Below are 17,012 nucleotides of genomic sequence, written 5' to 3' on the forward strand. Positions count from 1 at the left end.
CACTGGGAGCTCGTGTCAGCACAGGGCTGCTCTCTGCCTGCTCTCCGGCCCTCTGCCCAGCTGGTGGCTGGGGATGTGAATGCCCAGCACCACATTCGGTCCCTGCCTGAGGACCCCCCTTTACCTGCTCCCCAGATGTGCCCCATCTAACAGCAGCTCCCCAAGAGCCCTAGCAGCCCCTGGGAACAGGGGGCTTTTCTGGCAGCTCCAAGGGGTTCCTCAGCCTGGCCTGAGCCCAGTGGGGCAGAGCAGGCTGCAGCAGCCCCCAGTGCCTGGGCCCATTTCCCTGGGCCCACGTGCTGCGGGTGCTGCAGTGCTGGGTCTGTGGTCAGGCAGCCCAGGGGCTCCAGGCAGCAGCAGTTTGTCTGAGCGGTGCCTGCGGCTGGGGGCTTGGGAGAGAGGGCAGCCCATGGGTGCTGGGCTGGTTTCTGAGGAGCAGCAGGGGGACCCTGAGCTGTTTGTGCCATCAGCACCCCCTGAGAGCTGCTGGGCTGGCCGAGGGGCTCTGCATGTGGCCACCTTCGGGATGAAGTGGGAGGTGGGCACGGAAGTGCCAGAGGGCTCTGGGAACTCACAGGTCTCCTTGGTTGCTCCAGGATTTGTCCGGCTGGTTGGAGGGGACAGCCCCTGCTCAGGAAGTGTGGAGGTCTACGACAGGGACCAGTGGAAAGCTGTCTGTGACTCCCAGTTTGGTGCCAAAGCTGCCGAGGTGGTCTGCAGGGAGCTGCAGTGTGGCACAGCCTTGTCCGTGCATGGGGCAGCTCACCTGGGAGAAGGGGCCGGTTCCATCTGGGACAGAGAGCTGCAGTGTGTGGGGAATGAACCCGTCCTCTCCTTCTGCCCCACGGGGGCTGCCAGGGACCAGCCCTGCACCCACGGCAATGGCACTCATGTCGCCTGCACACGTAAGGACTCAGGGTGGGATGGTGCCCACGGGGTCTGTGGTGGGGGCAGGGTGGGAACTGGGCTATACTGGGTGGGGGACAGTTGGAGGGAGGTGGTGGTCTGCAGCCCTAAAAGAGTGCTGCAGGAGGAGAAAGGCACGTTGTCCCTTTGGCCTCTCCTGCAGCTCCTGTGGGAGCAAGAGCACAAATGTGGCCTCTCTCACCCTCCTTTGTCCTCGAGTACACAGGGTTCAGGCTGGTGAACGGCAGCACAGCGTGTGCGGGCAGGGTGGAGGTCGAGGTGCTGGGGACGTGGGGGACCCTCTGTACCTCCCGCTGGGACCTCTCGGACGCCCATGTTCTCTGTCGGCACCTCGGCTGTGGCTTTGCTGAGTCCATTCCTGGAGGAGGGCATTTTGGGAGAGGAACCGGCCCCGTCTGGAGAGACTCGTTCCACTGTGACGGGACTGAAGCCCACCTGGGGCAGTGCCCGGTGACTGCCCTGGGGGCCTCACAGTGCTCCCACGAGAACGCTGCTGCTGTCATTTGCTCAGGTGAGTGCTGGGCAGTGCTGCAAAGTCCATTTGCCCCTGGTGTGTGACACGGCCACCCAGAGCTGGGGACCCCATGGCAGCGCCTGGCTGAATTTCTGCTCTCACCAGGCCCGGCTCGCCCCATGTCCCTGCGGCTGGTGGGCGGAGGGAGCCGGTGCGACGGGCGCGTGGAGGTCTTCCAGCACGGGACGTGGGGCAGAGTCCTGGATGAGCAGTGGGACATGCAGGAGGCCAGCGTGGTGTGCCGGCAGCTGCAGTGCGGAGAGGCAGAGGCAGCCTACACCCCTGTGAGGGCCGAGCGAGGGCTGGGCCCCGTGGGGCTGCACGGGGTGCGGTGCACAGGGCATGAGGCTGACCTGAGCCTCTGCAACACCTCCCTGCCTGAGAGCCCACCGTCAGCAGGAATCATGGAGGACGTAGGGGTCGTGTGCCGGGGTGAGTGGTGCTGCATGTCCCCCAGGTGTGGGGCCGGGTGGGCAGCCAGCCCCTGACGGCCGGGGCTTCTCCCCGCTGCAGGGAGCCGGCAGGTCCGGCTGGCGGACGGGGCCGGGCGCTGTGCCGGGAGAGTGGAGATCTACTACCAGGGGCGCTGGGGCACCGTCTGCGACGACACCTGGGACCTGGCCGACGCCGCCGTTGTTTGCCGCCAGCTGGACTGCGGAGGGGCCGTGGAGGCAGCCGGCTCCGCTCGGTTCGGGGAGGGCTCCGGGCAGATCTGGCTGGATGGCGTCAACTGCTCCGGGGCCGAAGCTGTTCTCTGGGACTGCCCTGCTGAGGCCTGGGGGCAGCATGACTGTGGGCACAAGGAGGACGTGGGAGTTGTCTGCTCAGGTGTGCTGGGAGTGGGGCTGGGAGCAGGGCCGGTGAGGCTGTGGTGAGGGCAGAGCCAGTTAGGGCCAAGGCCACCAGTGGCTGATGTGCAAGGACATCGCTTGGGCCTTTCCTCCTTCCAGAGTTCATGGCCCTGAGGCTGGAGAACAGTGACGGCTGCTCCGGGCGCCTGCAGGTTTTCTACAACGGGACGTGGGGTAGCGTTTGCTCCAACTCGATGAATACGAAGACAGCGTCACTGGTGTGCAAGGAGCTGGGCTGCGGGAATGAAGGCTCCCTGGAAACAATTTCTGATGATGCCAAGCTGTCTGGCACCGCGTGGGTGGATCATGTGGAGTGTGGGAAGAGCAACAGCTCCTTCTGGCAGTGTCCCTCTACTCCCTGGCATCCGCAGTCGTGTGATGACCTCCGAGACGAGGCCCACATCACCTGCAATGGTAACTGCATGGGGACGTGCAAGCAAAGGTCATCCCTGCTCTCTCCTGCATGACCCCCAAAGCAGTCCCTTCAGCCCAACTTCTCTTTCCTTTGGGACATGGACAGAAAGGCCACAGGTGGCTGCATGCCCCAACTCCACGAGGTGCACAGGTAGGGAGCTGCCCCTGCACGTGCCCCCCTCACCTGGCAGGGCTGTCCCAGCTGTCCCGGTGCAATGGGAGGTCGCTGCCTCCCCAGACAGGGAGAAGATCCGCGCCGTGGGAGGCAAGGACGGCTGCTCAGGAAGAGTGGAGGTCTGGCACCGCGGCGCCTGGGGGACGCTGTGTGACAATGCCTGGGACATGCGGGACGCCGAGGTGGCATGCAGGCAGCTGGGCTGTGGCCCCGCGGTCTATGCCCTGGGCCAGGCTGCCTTTGGAGAGGGGACGGGCCCCATCTGGCTGATGGAGTGCGGGGGAACGGAGCTGTCTCTGCAGGACTGCTGGGCCCAGCCAGGGGACAGCGGTGCCTGCCAGCATAAGGCAGATGCGGCTGTGCATTGCTCAGGTGAGCAGTGGGGCTGGGAGACATCGCTGGGGGCTTGGCAAGGAGCTGGCCTGGGCGTCTGCCCTGCTGGATCCTGGCAGGGCCCCACTGCGGGCCCGAGCAAGAGTGTCCCTGCAGACTTGGAGGCTTGTGGTGGGTGCTGTGTGCCCTGTGGGGCTGGATGTCTCAGCACATCCCCTGGGCTGCCTGCACTGTCCTGTGAGCAGCCCAGAGCAGTGGTGCTGGGCCCTGTCCCTGCCACCCTGCCCAGCCCCGCAGGAGGGACAATTCAGGTGGCACATGTTGGGGCCGTCTGCCAGGGGGGCTGCCTGGTATCACAGCCCCAGCCTCTCAGCCCGGCTCTCCTTCTCCTCCCCTGCAGCTGCACCCAGGACAGCAACACCCCCCCCACAAGCAGGTAAGTTGTTCTTCCCCCGGGGCTGGGTCTGCCCATGGCCAGGCTGTGACCCACAGCCAGGGGAAGGGGCTCCCTGCTGGGCTCTGAGACTCCCAGGAAATCGAGGGAGCTGGGGGAAGTCTGTGATGTACCCAGCAGGGTGGGAGCTGCCCCATCACCCAGCCCTGTCCCCCCAGCCCCTGCTGCCTTGTGTGGTCAGGAGTGGCGTGTCCTGCCCCCAACCTCTCCCAGGCCTGATGCTGCCCCTGTCATGTTCCTGCCCATGCAGATCCCCCCCGGGGCCCTCTGACCACCACCAGTGAGAGACTCTCGGTGCCTGTCATCATCTGCATCATCCTGGGGGCCCTCCTCTGCCTGCTCCTGGCCCTCCTGGCTGGGCAGGTGCGAAGTGCCAGGGCTCGGCGCAGAGGTGGGTCCTTCCCCAGTGGTCCTGGGGGGGAGATGCCTCCTGGCAGGGCTGGGTGTGCTGGGGATGTTGGTGAGGGGCACAGGCAGAGCTGTGTGCTGCCCCCTGCCCCATCTGCTGCCCCACGGATTGATAGACCATGCGGCTGCAGCAGGAGGGGTGGAGAGAGCCCAGACCCCGAGGACATGAGTCCTGGGTGAAGGAGAGAAATGTGAGAGGTGGGCTGAGGGAGACGGGGAGGATGCACTGCTGGCAGTGCTCTGGGCAGCGCTGGCAGGAGGAGCGTGGGGCAGCAGAGTCCATCACTGTGGAGTCAGCCACCCCCCAACAGGAAACGGGCTGTGTTATTGACGCGTGGGGCAGAGATGGAGGAGCTCCGTGGGGAGGGGAAATGCAGGAGCTGGTGCAGGGTCTGTACTGGGTCGTGACCCAGAGACCAAAGGGGCACAAGGGCTGTCTCCAAAGGGATGGTGTGAGGTTGACGCTGCCCCAGACCATCTCCATGGGAATGCTGCCTTCCCTGGGGTTGTGGCCGCAGTGCCAACACAACACAGTGGGGCTGTGCTGTGAGGACAGCCCTGCAGCCCTGTGCTGGCCCAGGGAATGGGGCTGGGGGAGCCCAGTGGGGTCCCGTCCCTCTCTGTGTCCATCCCCAGACCAGCCCTGCCTCTGTCCCCAGGCTCTGGGAGAGCTGGGGAGCCCTTCCCTGAGGCCGTGTACGAGGAGATCGCTTACAGCCTGACATGGGAGAAGCAGCCGAGGTTCAGTCTCTCAGGTGGGTGCATGTCCCTGCGGGGGCACATCTGCAGGGCCCTTTCTCCCTGCCCCAGACCAGGGCTGTATCCTGCAGCTCCTGCCCATGGTCCCTGAAATGCTGGGGTTTCCATTTCTGTGGGAGAGCATCCAGGTGCTGGTCCCCACCGAGGAGCTTCCTCCCCACCAGCTCTGCCCATCCCAGAGGGGACAGCCCCTCTCTGCCTGGCCCTGCACCCTGGGGACATCCAAGGGATGAGAGAAGGGGCTGTCCCAGGGCAGCTCTGGGAGCCCCTCTGAGAAGGGGCTGGTCCCAGAGGAGCTGGGGATCTCCTCCCCAAGCAGCCCCAGCTCTCTTGGTGCCCATCCCCAGCAGTGCTGACCACCAATCAGGGCAGCAGGGCTCACCCCACAGCACCCGCTGCAGCTCTCTGCAGGCTCCTTTTCAGAGGGGTCCCTGACCCAGCTGCAGTCCTACCCCAGGCACAGTGAGGAGGAGGATGGTCTGGGGCCAGACCTAGGGATTGGAGGTGGAAGGAGAGGAAGGGCTCCATCTCTCCTCCCTGCAGACAGACAGACAGCAGTGCCGCTGAGTGCCATCATCAGAGCTGGGAGGATGAAGGCTCTGCTGTGGCCCTGACACCAGCAGCATGTCAGCCTTGTGTCCCTGCACACTCTCCCATCCTCTGCTCTGCAGGACGTCTCTTCTCACTGCCACCACCTGCCCTCTCCTTACAGATGTCCCTGTCCTGCCCGGAGGTGACCCAGCGGATGGCTATGATGATGCTGGGGAGGTTTCTGACCCTGGGGAGGATCCTGTCCGTGGGAAGGGGGACTGGGATGTGCCCGGGACTCCAGAGGAGGGAGATGGGCCCAGGGATACAGCCACAGGTGAGAGGGCAATGCAGCACTACCGCTTCTTTGGTGCCAACCCCAGCGCCAGGCAAGTCCATGTTGTATCGAGAGCCTGATCTCCCAGCACGGGGAACCTGTCTTGGGAGATTTCCTGGGGGCTGGGAGAATGGGCCGAATGTCTCAGGGCTGGCGAGGAGGAGGAAGGTGATGTACAGCCCCAAAGGTCTCCCAACAGGACCAACCACAACAGCCTGCCTTGATGCCTACAGGGGGAAGCCTGCGCTCCCGGAGAAGTACTGGGGACCCTGGAGCTGAGGGAGATATCTCATACCCTCTCCTGGGGACCATGGGCTATGACGATGCTGAAGAGGTGTCTCTGGCATGTCCCCATGAGGACACCCAGGATGTGTCACCGGAGCCCCATGCACAAGGGTCCCAGAGCCCCAGGCCAGCAGAGCCCAGCCCTGCCGAGCAGCTGGGTGCAGCCGGGAGGGAGGAGAGCTCAGTGCCACTGGGAGAGCCGTGAGTGCCAGGGAATGGTCTCCCTTTTCCAGCAGGCAGGAGACACACATGGGTATTTCCCCTCTTGGTATTCCCCCGTTTTTATGCTTTGTGTTGGCAAATGTTTATATTAAAACCCTCGGGGGCTTTGCCCCAGATCCAGTGCTTCCCTGCCCAGGTGTCAGGGCACCTCCCTGAGGCTGATGAAGGGGAGCAGAGCTCAGAAACACAGCGGTTGGGGAGGGTCACGTCTTAGGGCCAGCAGGATCAGTGTCTGGCTGTGGGGCTGCCAGAGGCCCTGGACCTGGACACTATTCCTGCTGACAGAGACATTTCCGTCCTGCCAGCCACAGGCAGCTTCCAGACGAAGTGGATCTCTGTGAAGCCCCATGAGGCACTCACTGGCCGTGCTCACCCTCTGCTTCTTGGGCCCCCATGGAGCCCAAGGATGCCTGCCCAGCACCCACAGGCAGAGATACCTCTCTTACAGGAGCTGAACGGGGAGAAAGGTTGGACCCTTGGGCAGGACTTGGCACCCAAACTGCCCTCCCAGCTCCTGCTGGTGGGTCCCCACAGCCCTTCAGCTCTTCCCCAGCAGTCTGGGAGGTGCTTTTGGTAGTGGGATGGTGGGCTGGAACACCTATTGGAGCATCTATTTAATCCCTTTGGGTCCGCTGTCCTGGCTGTGTCCCATTGCATTGTCCTGCATACCCCCAACCTACATGTCGTGGGGGGCAGTATGAGAGATGGAGAACCCATTGATATGGTTCAGCAGTAAGTGAAACACTGGTCTGTTAACAACACTCTTTTGGTCTCAAATGCAAAACTCAGCTTATATGAGCTTCTCTAAGTAGAACCATAGAGATTCAAAGAGTTTCAAGGGGGAAATGAATCCTAGCACAGGAGCAAGCAGGACTCATCGAGAGAGCTTTAAACTAGCTATGATGGGGGAAGGGGATAAAACAGGGATCACCAGAGAAGTGCCTGGGGGAACAATGCTGAAGCTGGGGGTGAGGCAGATGTCTCATCTGAAGTGCATCTACACCAATGAATGCAGCATGGGCAACAAACAGGAGGAGCTGGAAGCGACTGTGAGACAGGCTAACTCTGACCTAGTTGCTGTAATGAAGCATGGTGGGATCACTCCCACGACTGGAGTACTGTGATAGACGGCTACAAGCTCTTCAGAAGGGATTGACAAGGAAGGAAGAGTGGTGGTATTGCTCTTTATATTAAAGAGTGTTTTGATGTTGAAGAGCTTGGGGTTGGGAATGGTAAAGTGTCAATGGATAAGAATGAGGGGAAAGGCCTGTAGGGGTGACATCGTGGTGGGGGTCTGTTATATGATCATATGACAAGACTGGTAGATGAGGGAAGGGCTGTTGATGTAGCCTACTTAGACTTCAGCAAAGCCTTTGACATGGTCTCCCACAGTATTCTCCTGGGGAGATTGTCTGCTCATGGTCTGGACAGGTATATTCTTCTCTGGGTAAAGAACTAGCTGGAGGGCCATGCCCAGCAAGTTGTGGTTAATGGAGTTAAGTCCAGCTGGCATCCCGTTACAAGTGGGGTCCCCCAGGGCTTGGTACTGGGGCCTATCTTGTTTAATATCGTTATTGATGACCTAGATGAGGGGATTGAGTGTACCCTCAGTAAGTTTGCAGACGACACCAGGTCGGGAGGTAGTGTCAATCTGCCCGAGGGTAGGGTGGCGCTTCAGAGGGATCAAGATAGGCTGGGGTAAGGCTAAAGGGGTGAGGTTTAACAAGGCCAAGCACCCGGTCCTGCACTTTGGCCACAACAACCCCATGCAACGCTATAGGCTTGGGACAGAGTGGCTGAAGACTGTGAAAGATACCTGGAAGTGTTGATCGATGCTCGGCTGAACATGAGCTGGCAGTGTGCTCAGGTGGCCAAGAAGGCCAATGGTATCCTGGCCTGTATTAGAAATAGTGTAGCCAGCAGGAGCAGGGAGGTGATCATCCCCCTGTACTCAGCTGTGGTGAGGCCACACCTGGAGTACTGTGTTCAGTTTTGGGCCCCTCACTACAAGAAGGACATCGAGGCCCTGGAGTGTGTCCAGAGGTCAACAAAACTGGTGAGAGGTCTGGAGCACAAGTCCCGTGAGGAGCGGCTGAGGGAGCTGGGATTGTTTAGTCTGGAGAAGAGGAGGCTCAGGGGAGACCTCATTGCACTCTACAACTTCCTGAAAGGAGGTTGTGATGAGGAGGGGGTCGGCCTCTTCTCTCAGATAACTAATGATAGGACTCGAGGAAATGGCCACATGTTGTGCCTGGGGAGATTTCGATTAGAAATCAGAAAAAACTTTTTCTCTCAAAGAGTGGTCAGGCACCGGAACGGCCTGCCCAGGGAGGTGGTGGAGTCACCATCCCTGGCAGTGTCCAAGAAGCACCTGCATGAGGTGCTACGAGGTATGATTTAGTATCTTAGGAGGTAGTATTGGTGATAGGAGGATGGTTGGACTAGATGATCTTGTAGGTTCTTTCCAACCCTGTATTTTTATGATTCTATGACTCTGTGACTAATGGTAACAAGTAATGTGTTTGGGGTTTGACTTCAAGGTAGGAAATGAGGTTGGGGATTAGAGCAATGGATGCCTTTCAGGGTAAGAGAGAGCATTAAGGATAGCACTAGATTTTCGGGTTACTAGTTAGAAATATTACCAGGACATAACATGAAGGTTTTCCCAGTGAGTGTTCCAGAGGCATCAGACTTACCTGAACCCCTCTCACCTCCTCCTAGTCTTTCCTTTCTGTTAGCCAAGACCCTCTTCTCTCCCCCAAATCTCCGACCATTATTCACCCAGCTTACCCCTGGCCTCCCCTAATGTGTCACTGTGTTGGGGGCAGCTTTCTGATGGCCTTTATGACCTCAGAGGCTCTGCCTTCCTGCTGTTGGCCAGCCAGTGGCTGGGACAGAAGTCACCTCACAGCCAGCATCCACAGGGCTACAAGGAGCTGTTGTGCTCAGGAGGCCTCTTCCCAGCCCCCGCAGGAGCAGTGGGCGCAGGGGATGCTCTGCACAATCCCTCAGGTACTCTGCCTGCCAACCAGCTCATGCTTCAGAAGGACTCCTACATGTCCAGGCTCACGTTTCTTCATACAGCCTTTAGCAACTCCAGGGCATCCTGAAGGGAATGGCCGCCTCTGTCTGAAAAAGTGAATCAAGCACTGAATGTGCATTTTAGAGAAATGTTGAGAACTTTGCAGAAAATTATAGTAAAGGCTGAAAAAGGGACTGTACCCTCAAAAGTAAATGACCTTAGGAAACTGTCTGTCCTGAAAGAATTGATGGCAACCCTTGGGAATGGCTTATGGAATTGGGCTCACTCAGATTCAGCCCCCACCCTCTTACCCCAAAAACCCTGTAGCCCCCCAGGCCAGCCCCACTCCCCAGCACAGCACAGCACCACACTGCTGGCCCTGGGGCTCCTCAGGCAGCACCACCGCACACACACAGTGCCCTGCTCTGCTCCCGGGACACCCCATGTCCCACACAGCCTTGCCCCAGCCCACCACGTCTGGGCTGGCCTGAGCAGCCATTCCTGCAGCCCCTGCCCATGCTGCCCACAGCCCCTGAGCTGGCGGTGCTGCTCTGCAGAGCGAGGGGGCTGTGGTGCGCGTGGTCGTGGGGGCACTCTGCAGGGCCGTGCTGGTCAGACTGGGAAGGCAGAGCCAGCTGGTGGGGGGCGCTGCCACTGACTGCCTCCCACACAAGTGGTTCTTTGGCCATGGAGGGTGCGCACAGATAGCCGGCCTTCTTCAGAGTCAGAGACTCATGGAATAGTCTGAGCTGGAAGGGACCCACAAGGGTCATCAAGTCCAACTCATTTCCAATGTCGGGAGCTGTTTTTCACTATATGCAGTCTATGAAATTTCACCAGAGGTATAACAACCAGTTCATCAGACTGTTTTCCCTATGCCTGCTGTGTTTCCTTAAGCTGCAGAGATCTTCTTTGCCTGTTCCCTCGCAGATTTAGCACCTTATCTCTGGGTGGCTCCACCTGGGACATGCCCGTGCTCTATGGGCTGCACGCTCTACTGACTCCCTGGCACACACTGTCCCTGCCAAACTCTTGACCTCTCCTGGCAGCTCCCGCTTCCCTCCAGACAGACGCCTGCCTGCCATCAGCCCTCTCACATATTGTGGACAGAGGCAGGTGAATTCACCATCACTGTGGGTGCTGGCCAAAAACAGGGAACAATCACAGGTGTACCCTGACAGAGCTGTTGTGCCAGGACCCTTCTCCTGCACACTGCCACGTGCCCCTGAAGCTCCACCACAGGTCTCCAAGGAAGGCTATCAGGCAAGTGAGACAATGCATGGTCTTTTCTTTTATTAAAATACACAGAAAGCCTGACCCACCATTTATACAAAGCCTTGGAGTCACATTAGGGTGAGGGTACATACAATGTAAGAAGGTATGAACAATGAAATTTCTTTGTGGGCTCTCTACTATGAGAAGTAAAGCAAAGTTAAAAAAAAAAAACAACATTTCTGGGTCTTTATAAAGTTGACATTAAGAAGACGGGCAGTTTATTCCTTCTGAAAAACCTCCAGTCATCACTTTCCACACTACATCCTTGAGCTCCTTGTTCCTCATGCTGTAGATGAGAGGGTTGACTGCTGGAGGCATCACCGAGTACAGAACTGCCAGCAAAAGATTCAGGGAGGAGGAGGACATGGAGGGGGGCTTCAGGTAGGCAAAAAAGGCAGTGCTGATGAATAGGAAGACCACGGCCAGGTGAGGGAGGCACATTGAAAAGGCTTTGTGCCGTCCCTGCTCAGAGGCAATCCTCAGCACAGCCCTGAAGATCTGCACGTAAGAAAGCACAAGGAAAACAAAACACCCAGATACTAAACAGACACTAGCCACAATAAGCCCAACCTCTCTGAGGTAGGCATCTGAGCAGGAGAGCTTGAGGATCTGGGGGATTTCACAGAAGAACTGCTCCAGGGCATAGCCTTGGCAGAGGGGGAGGGAAAAGGTATTGGCAGTGTGCAGCATAGTATAGAGAAAGCCACTGCCCCAGGCAGCTGCTGCCATGTTGACACAAGTTCTGCTGGCCATTACTGTCCTGTAATGCAGGGGTTTGCAGATGGCAACATAGCGGTCATAGGCCATGATGGTGAGAAGAGAAAACTCTGCTAAGATGAAAAAGAGAAAGAAAAAGACTTGTGCAGCACATTCCAAGTAGGAGATGGCTGTGTGTCCCAGAGGGAATTGGCCATGGCTTTGGGACAGTGGTGGTAATAGTGCCCAGGTCGAGGAGGGCGAGGTTGAGGAGGAAGAAGTACATGGGGGTGTGGAGGCGGTGGTTGCAGGCTACGGCGGTGAGGATGAGGCCGTTGCCCAGGAGGGCAGCCAGGTAGATGTCCAGGAAGAGCCTGAAGTGCAGGAGCTGCAGCTCACGGGTGTCTGCGAATGGCAGGAGGAGAAACTCGTTGGGGAAGCTGCTGTTGGACATTTGTTGCCTCGGGGCATGCAGACCTGCTCTAGGAGAAGAAAAAAGTGAGAAGTCAGGCAGACTGCTCTGAGCAAAACCCAGTCCTCCTTCAGAGATATTACTATTCCTTGTGTGGAATGAAGAATGAGTCACCTCATTCAACAACCCTCCCAAGTGAATGACAGTGTGCCTGACAGTGTAGAATGGAGTTTGGGCACATAGTTCACCAGCAGTCCAGTTCAGAACAGAAGCTTACACCCACCTGCACCCTAGACAAAGAGAGTAGGAGAACCACACACACGAGGAGAAATAAGAGAGAATACCACAATGCTCCAACCAGCTGACAGAGAGAAAATCAGATGGGCATGCAGTGAAGCCTTCACTCTACCAAGCTTGCACGCCGCCTAGAGAAGTGACACTGCAGGGCAGGTACTCTTAGCCTTCTCGTTGTGTATCACCTTGCAAGACTCAGGCTCCTCTCCTCTCCTGGAGGTCCAGCTGAGAAGGAGGTGGCTCATACCCTAAAGCCCCTGAGGGCAGAAGCTGTGCTGGGTGGCAGAGGAGAGCAGGGGGTTGCTGCAGGCCTGGCAGGGAGTGCAGAATCCCCCCTCCCTTGGTGTTCCAGGCAGCAGCTTCCCTGTCCCCACATCTCCTCCCTGCCATTGCTCATAGACCCTGTCCCACCTGCTGTGAACTCAGCTCTGCCCTGCAGACACCTCCTGTCCCAGGACACTATTCTGGGACATATTCCTGTGTTCAGTGGCTAACGGGCAGCTCTGACCTGTCCTGAGAGCCCTTCAGGGCAGGAAAGTGAAAGAGAAGACTTAGGAGGAGGAGATTTATGGCAGATAATCCCTGCTCTGGAGCTTGTCATTCTCCTCTTCTCCAAAGAAACCATGAGAGTCCTCCAGAAAGATCCCAGAGGCTGTAGGATTTGCCAGTAAATCTGGAGATGGCACCAGGAACAACCGCTGCATTGCCCTGCAGCCAGAGACTTACCCTGTTCAGGGTTGGGAAGATTTCTCCTGCAGTGAGCTCTCAGCAGCCCCCATCCACACTGCCTTTAACATCTCCCTCCCTTCTCTCAGCCGCCCTTGTCCCCTGCAGGCAGTGCCCCCAGCCCTGCTGCGCTGTGCAGAGGAGCTGCTCCTGGGCAGAGCTGTCTCTCTGCAGCGCTGCCCGGTTGCCAGGAGCTCCCCTTGGGCCCAGGAGCCCAGCCCAGCTCAGCAGCACAGGGAGCTCTTGACAAGGCCCTGGGTCTCCAGGGGAATCAACTTTGAAACAGGCTGAAGTAATCATTTATATTCCTTCACTCCACTGGAGGGGGACCACTGACCTTCCTCATTTCAGAAAAGGTATGATGTCCAAGGATCACCTTTCCAGGTCCTGGTTTTAGGTAGAACACACACCCAAGTATCTCCCTCCCCCTGCTGAGGGATTTCAGCTGAGTCAAACCAGGCATCTCATACTTGTTTGCAGTTCAGAGGCTAGAAGGAGGTTTAGCTGCCTCTCCCATGCCTCACAGAAGCCCACAGGAGTTGGGATTCCTCTTGCCTTGGTTCAGGTGGGCACAAATCAGGCAGCTGTATGTCAGCTGCTTGTCTCAGTTCCCAGCACATTGAATGGAGACAGAGGCCAGGAGGGAGCTGTTCAGATGCAGACACCAGGTGACATTGGAGATGCCAGAGTGACATTTGAGTGACATTTGAAGTGCCAAATTCCTCTGGGTCATAGAGATTTCATTATTGCATGTCCAATATAATATAGCTGTAGCCATTGTTCAATAGCAAAGAAATAAAAGGCAAGCTATGACCTGGTTGCCATCACTGAATCATGTTGGGACCACTCCCATGACTGGAGTGCTGCAATGACTGGCTGTAGGCTCTTCAGAAGGGACAGGCAGCAGAAAAGGGGTGGTGGTGTGGCTGTCTATATTAGAGAGTGTATTGATGTTGTAGAACTCGAGGCTGGGAATGGTAATGTTGAGTCCTTATGGGTTAGGGTCAGTGGGAAGGCCAAGAAGGAAGGCATCCTGGTGGGGATATCTTATAGACAGCAAAACCAGGATGAAGAGACAGATGAGGCATTCTACAAGCAGCTGGCAGAAGTTGCACAATTGCCAGAACTTGTTCTCGTGGGGCACCTCAACTTCCCAGGTATCTGCTGGAAATACAGTACAGCTCAGAAGAAGCAGGCTAGGAGGTTTCTGGAGAGTGTGGAAGATAGCTTCCTGACAAAGCTGGTTACTGAACCTACCGGGACGGTGCCCAGCTAGACTTTCTGTTCACAAACAGGGAAGGACTGGTGGGAGATGTGGTGGTCGGGAGCTGTCTTGGGCAGAGTGACCGTGAAATGGTAGAGTTCTCTATTCTTGGAGAAGTCAGGAGGGGGATCAGTAAAAGTGCTGTCTTGGACTTCTGGAGGGCAGACTTTGAGCTGTTCAGGACACTGGCTGGCACCTTAGGAGGCAGTTCTGAAGGACAGAGGAGTCCAGCAAGGCTGGGCACCCTTCAAGAAGGAAATCTTAATGGCTCAGGAGCAGTCTGTCCCCACGTGCCCAAAGATGACCCGGCGTGGATAATACATAAACACAAAAAGGAGGACTAAGGAGAATCTCCATCCTTTACTGGAGGCAGAGGGAAACTTAGTGTCCAGAGATGAGGAAAAGGCTGAGGTGCTTAACGTGTTCTTTGCCTCAGTCGTTAGGAGAAAGAGCAGTTGTCCTCTGGCTACCCAGCCCCCTGAGATGGTGGAACTGGATGGGGAGCAGAATGTGGCCCTCATAATCCAAGAGGAAATGCTTGGCGACCTGATAAAGCACTTAGATGTAAGCAAGTCAGTGGGGATGGATGGAATCCACCCGAGGGTACTGAGAGAAGTGGCGGAAGAGCTGAGCAAGCTACATTCCATCATTTATCATCAGTCCTGGCTATCAGGGGAGGTCCCAGTTGACTGGCGGCTAGCAAACATGATGCCAATCTACAATGAGGGTTGGAGGGTGGACCTGGGAAACTATAGGCCTCTTAGTTTCACTTCAGTACCAGGGAAGCTCATGGAACAGGTTATCTTGAGTGTTGTCAAGTGGCACTTGCATGGCAACCACGCGATCAGGCCCAGTCAGCATGGGTTTATGAAAGGCAGGTCCTGCTTGACAAACCTGATCTCCTTCTATGACAAAGTGACGCGCTTAGTGGATGAGGGAAAAGCTGTGGATGTGGTCTACCTTGGTTTCAGTAAGGCTTTTGACACCGTTTCCCACAGCATTCTCCTGAAGAAATTGGCTGTTCTTGGCTTGGACTGGTGTACGCTTCTTTCGGTTACAAACTGGCTGGGTAGCTCGTCCCAAAGTGTTGTGGTGAATGAAGGACTCCACTAGTGACCAGCAGTTGGAGGCCGGTCACAAGTGGAGTCCTCCAGGGCTCAGTATTAGGGCCAGTTCTCTTTAATATCTTTATCGATGATCTGGATGAGGGGATTGAGTGCACCCTCAGTAAGTTTGAAGACGACACCAAGTTAGGTACATGTGTGTCCTGGTTCCAGTTAGGACAGAGTTAAGTAGCTCATAGTAGCTGGTAGGGTGCTATGTTTTGGATTAGGATGAGAAGAGCGCTGATAACATGCTGATGTTTTAATTGTTGCAGAGCAGTGTTTACACCAGGCCAAGGACTTTTCGGCTTCTCGCTCTGTCCTGCCAGCGAGCAGGCTGGGGATGCAGCAGGAGCTGGGAGGGGACAGACCCAGGAGAGCTGACCCAAACTGGCCAAAGGGGTATTCCATACCATCTGACGTCATGCTAAACAATATATAGGGGTGGCTGGCCGGGGTGGGGGGCTGGCTGCTCGGGGATAGGCTGGGCATCGGTCAGCGGGTGGTGAGCAATTGCATTGTGCATCACTTGTTTTCTTACACATTATTATTATTAATACTATTATCATTATCACTATTATTATTATTATTGTTATTATTATATTCCTGTCTTAATAAACTGTCTTTATCTCAACTCACCGGCTTCACTTTCCTGTTTCTCTCCCCCATCCCAGAGAGGGAGGGGGGAGGGTGAGCGAACGGCTGTGTGGTGTTTAGCTGCCAGCCGGGTTAAACCACAACAGTCCTTTTGGCGCCCAACGTGGGGCACGAAGGGTTGAGATATCGACAAATCTGACCAGAGTGTGTTAAACTAAAATTGGTATAAGTATTGGACCTGCTTAATAGTTGCTAGTCACGATGTTGATTGCCTTAATCTCCAGTCTGCTGTACCTGTATTCCAAATTGAGTTTTATGGTGCGTTACTTTCTGTATGTGCTCCCTGTTGCACTGTTTATCCTTTCCGGGCCCTGGTTTAAGATTGTTATGGTACTGTGCGGTGTAACAATGGCTTATGAAATGATGAAATATCTGGTCACGACTTTAACCTGGTATTTGTACTCAGCACTGACGTCGACTCTATACTTTGGAACCCATATCTCGGAAACTATTAGCAATTACACCTATTGCCTGTTTTCGTTAGGGAGCCAATCTGTGAAGGGGACAGGGGAAGACATGTTTCCCTACCTGTTCACTCTCCCTTTCTCCTTCACCACCACCCTCTTATCCCCCGAGCTAGTTACGGTGGTTCTCCGAGATGTTGAATATCCTTGGGATACTCAGACCAGCCTGCTCTTGTTGTTATGTCTCCTGAATGCGCTTCAGGTTTTGTGGAGGGTTAAACAACTACTTAGGAATCTCATCCGGAGATCTGTCTTGAGGCGGGGTAGTTGCGAGTGGCAGGGAGTGTGGGAGGATATGGGCAGGTTTCTAGAGCAGTGGTCACCTCCAGTGTTTTGGACATTCACCCCTGAACAACTGCAAAATCCTAAAAAGCTGGCAGAATGCTTGAAAAAAAGGTGTCATGACTCTGGCAGTTCCAAAGTGACACAAATCACTGTAGCGTGCTGGGGTCTGGCTTGTGCCTATCGAGCTGCAATTGATGCTACTAGCAACCTAGCTCCAGCTCCTGCAGCCGCTCCTGCTCCTGCAGCCACTCCAGCTTCAGCTCCTGCAGCCACTCCAGCTCCTGCAGCCACTCCAGCTGCAGCTCCTGCAGCCGCTCCAGTTCCAGCTCCTGCAGCCGCTCCAGCTCCAGCTCCTGCAGCCGTTCCAGTTCCAGCTCCTGCAGCCGCTCCAGCTCCTGCAGCCGCTCCAGCTCCAGCTCCTGCAGCCACTCCAGCTCCTGCAGCCGCTCCAGCTCCAGCTCCTGCAGCTGCTCCAGCCCCTGCAGCAGCTCCAGCTCCTGCAGCTGCTCCCACTCCTGTGTCTGGGTCAGAGAAACGAGCTGTAGCAGTGCAAGTTGACCCCGCAGAGGGTATTCCAACCCCTGTGGCAGACCCTGTGTCTGGGTCA

At 56.6% G+C, this 17,012-nt stretch overlaps 2 protein-coding genes, 1 long non-coding RNA gene and 1 pseudogene across 5 annotated transcripts in view; 1 reads left to right on the forward strand and 3 right to left on the reverse strand.

Moving 5' to 3' along the window:
* The window catches only part of LOC308184345 (olfactory receptor 14A16-like), a 216,742-nt gene extending 204,040 nt beyond the window's left edge, over positions 1–12,702 (reverse strand). The window contains exon 1 of the mRNA XM_080571401.1: positions 11,896–12,702. The gene's annotated coding sequence lies outside the window, so the exon portion shown is untranslated. The remainder of the gene's footprint in view (positions 1–11,895) is intronic.
* LOC308184368 overlaps positions 1–17,012 on the reverse strand; it is a 342,195-nt gene that overhangs the window by 280,392 nt on the left and 44,791 nt on the right. The window lies entirely within an intron of this gene.
* On the forward strand, positions 962–6,328 carry LOC308184321 (antigen WC1.1-like). Of its 2 annotated transcripts, XM_080571364.1 has the most exons (11): positions 962–1,438; positions 1,547–1,873; positions 1,955–2,269; positions 2,392–2,706; positions 2,813–2,857; positions 2,945–3,253; positions 3,615–3,650; positions 3,919–4,059; positions 4,736–4,831; positions 5,548–5,700; positions 5,934–6,328. In XM_080571364.1, the coding sequence occupies exons 1-11, from the start codon at positions 1,093–1,095 to the stop codon at positions 6,188–6,190; spliced, it is 2,340 nt and encodes a 779-aa protein (XP_080427490.1). In that variant the 5' UTR covers positions 962–1,092; the 3' UTR covers positions 6,191–6,328. The 2 variants fall into 2 exon arrangements, with proteins under 2 accessions (XP_080427490.1, XP_080427491.1); XM_080571365.1 differs by lacking the exon at positions 5,548–5,700 and having other exon boundaries at positions 2,813–3,253.
* LOC308184348 (olfactory receptor 14C36-like) lies at positions 10,424–11,897 on the reverse strand (annotated as a pseudogene). Its single transcript has one exon. The product of its transcript is annotated as an olfactory receptor 14C36-like (transcript).

Source organism: Anser brachyrhynchus, assembly GCF_964034855.1.
Source record: "Anser brachyrhynchus genome assembly, chromosome: 31".
NCBI classification, from domain to species: domain Eukaryota; kingdom Metazoa; phylum Chordata; class Aves; order Anseriformes; family Anatidae; genus Anser; species Anser brachyrhynchus.

Coding starts and splice junctions, on each gene's coding strand:
- LOC308184321 (XM_080571364.1), top strand. CDS start 1,093: ATGTGGCCTCTCTCACCCTCCTTTGTCCTCGAGTACACAGGGTTCAGG. Junction 2,858..2,944: donor CAACTCCACGAGGTGCACAG/GTAGGGAGCTGC, acceptor CTGCCTCCCCAG/ACAGGGAGAAGATCCGCGCC. Junction 5,701..5,933: donor GCCCAGGGATACAGCCACAG/GTGAGAGGGCAA, acceptor TGATGCCTACAG/GGGGAAGCCTGCGCTCCCGG.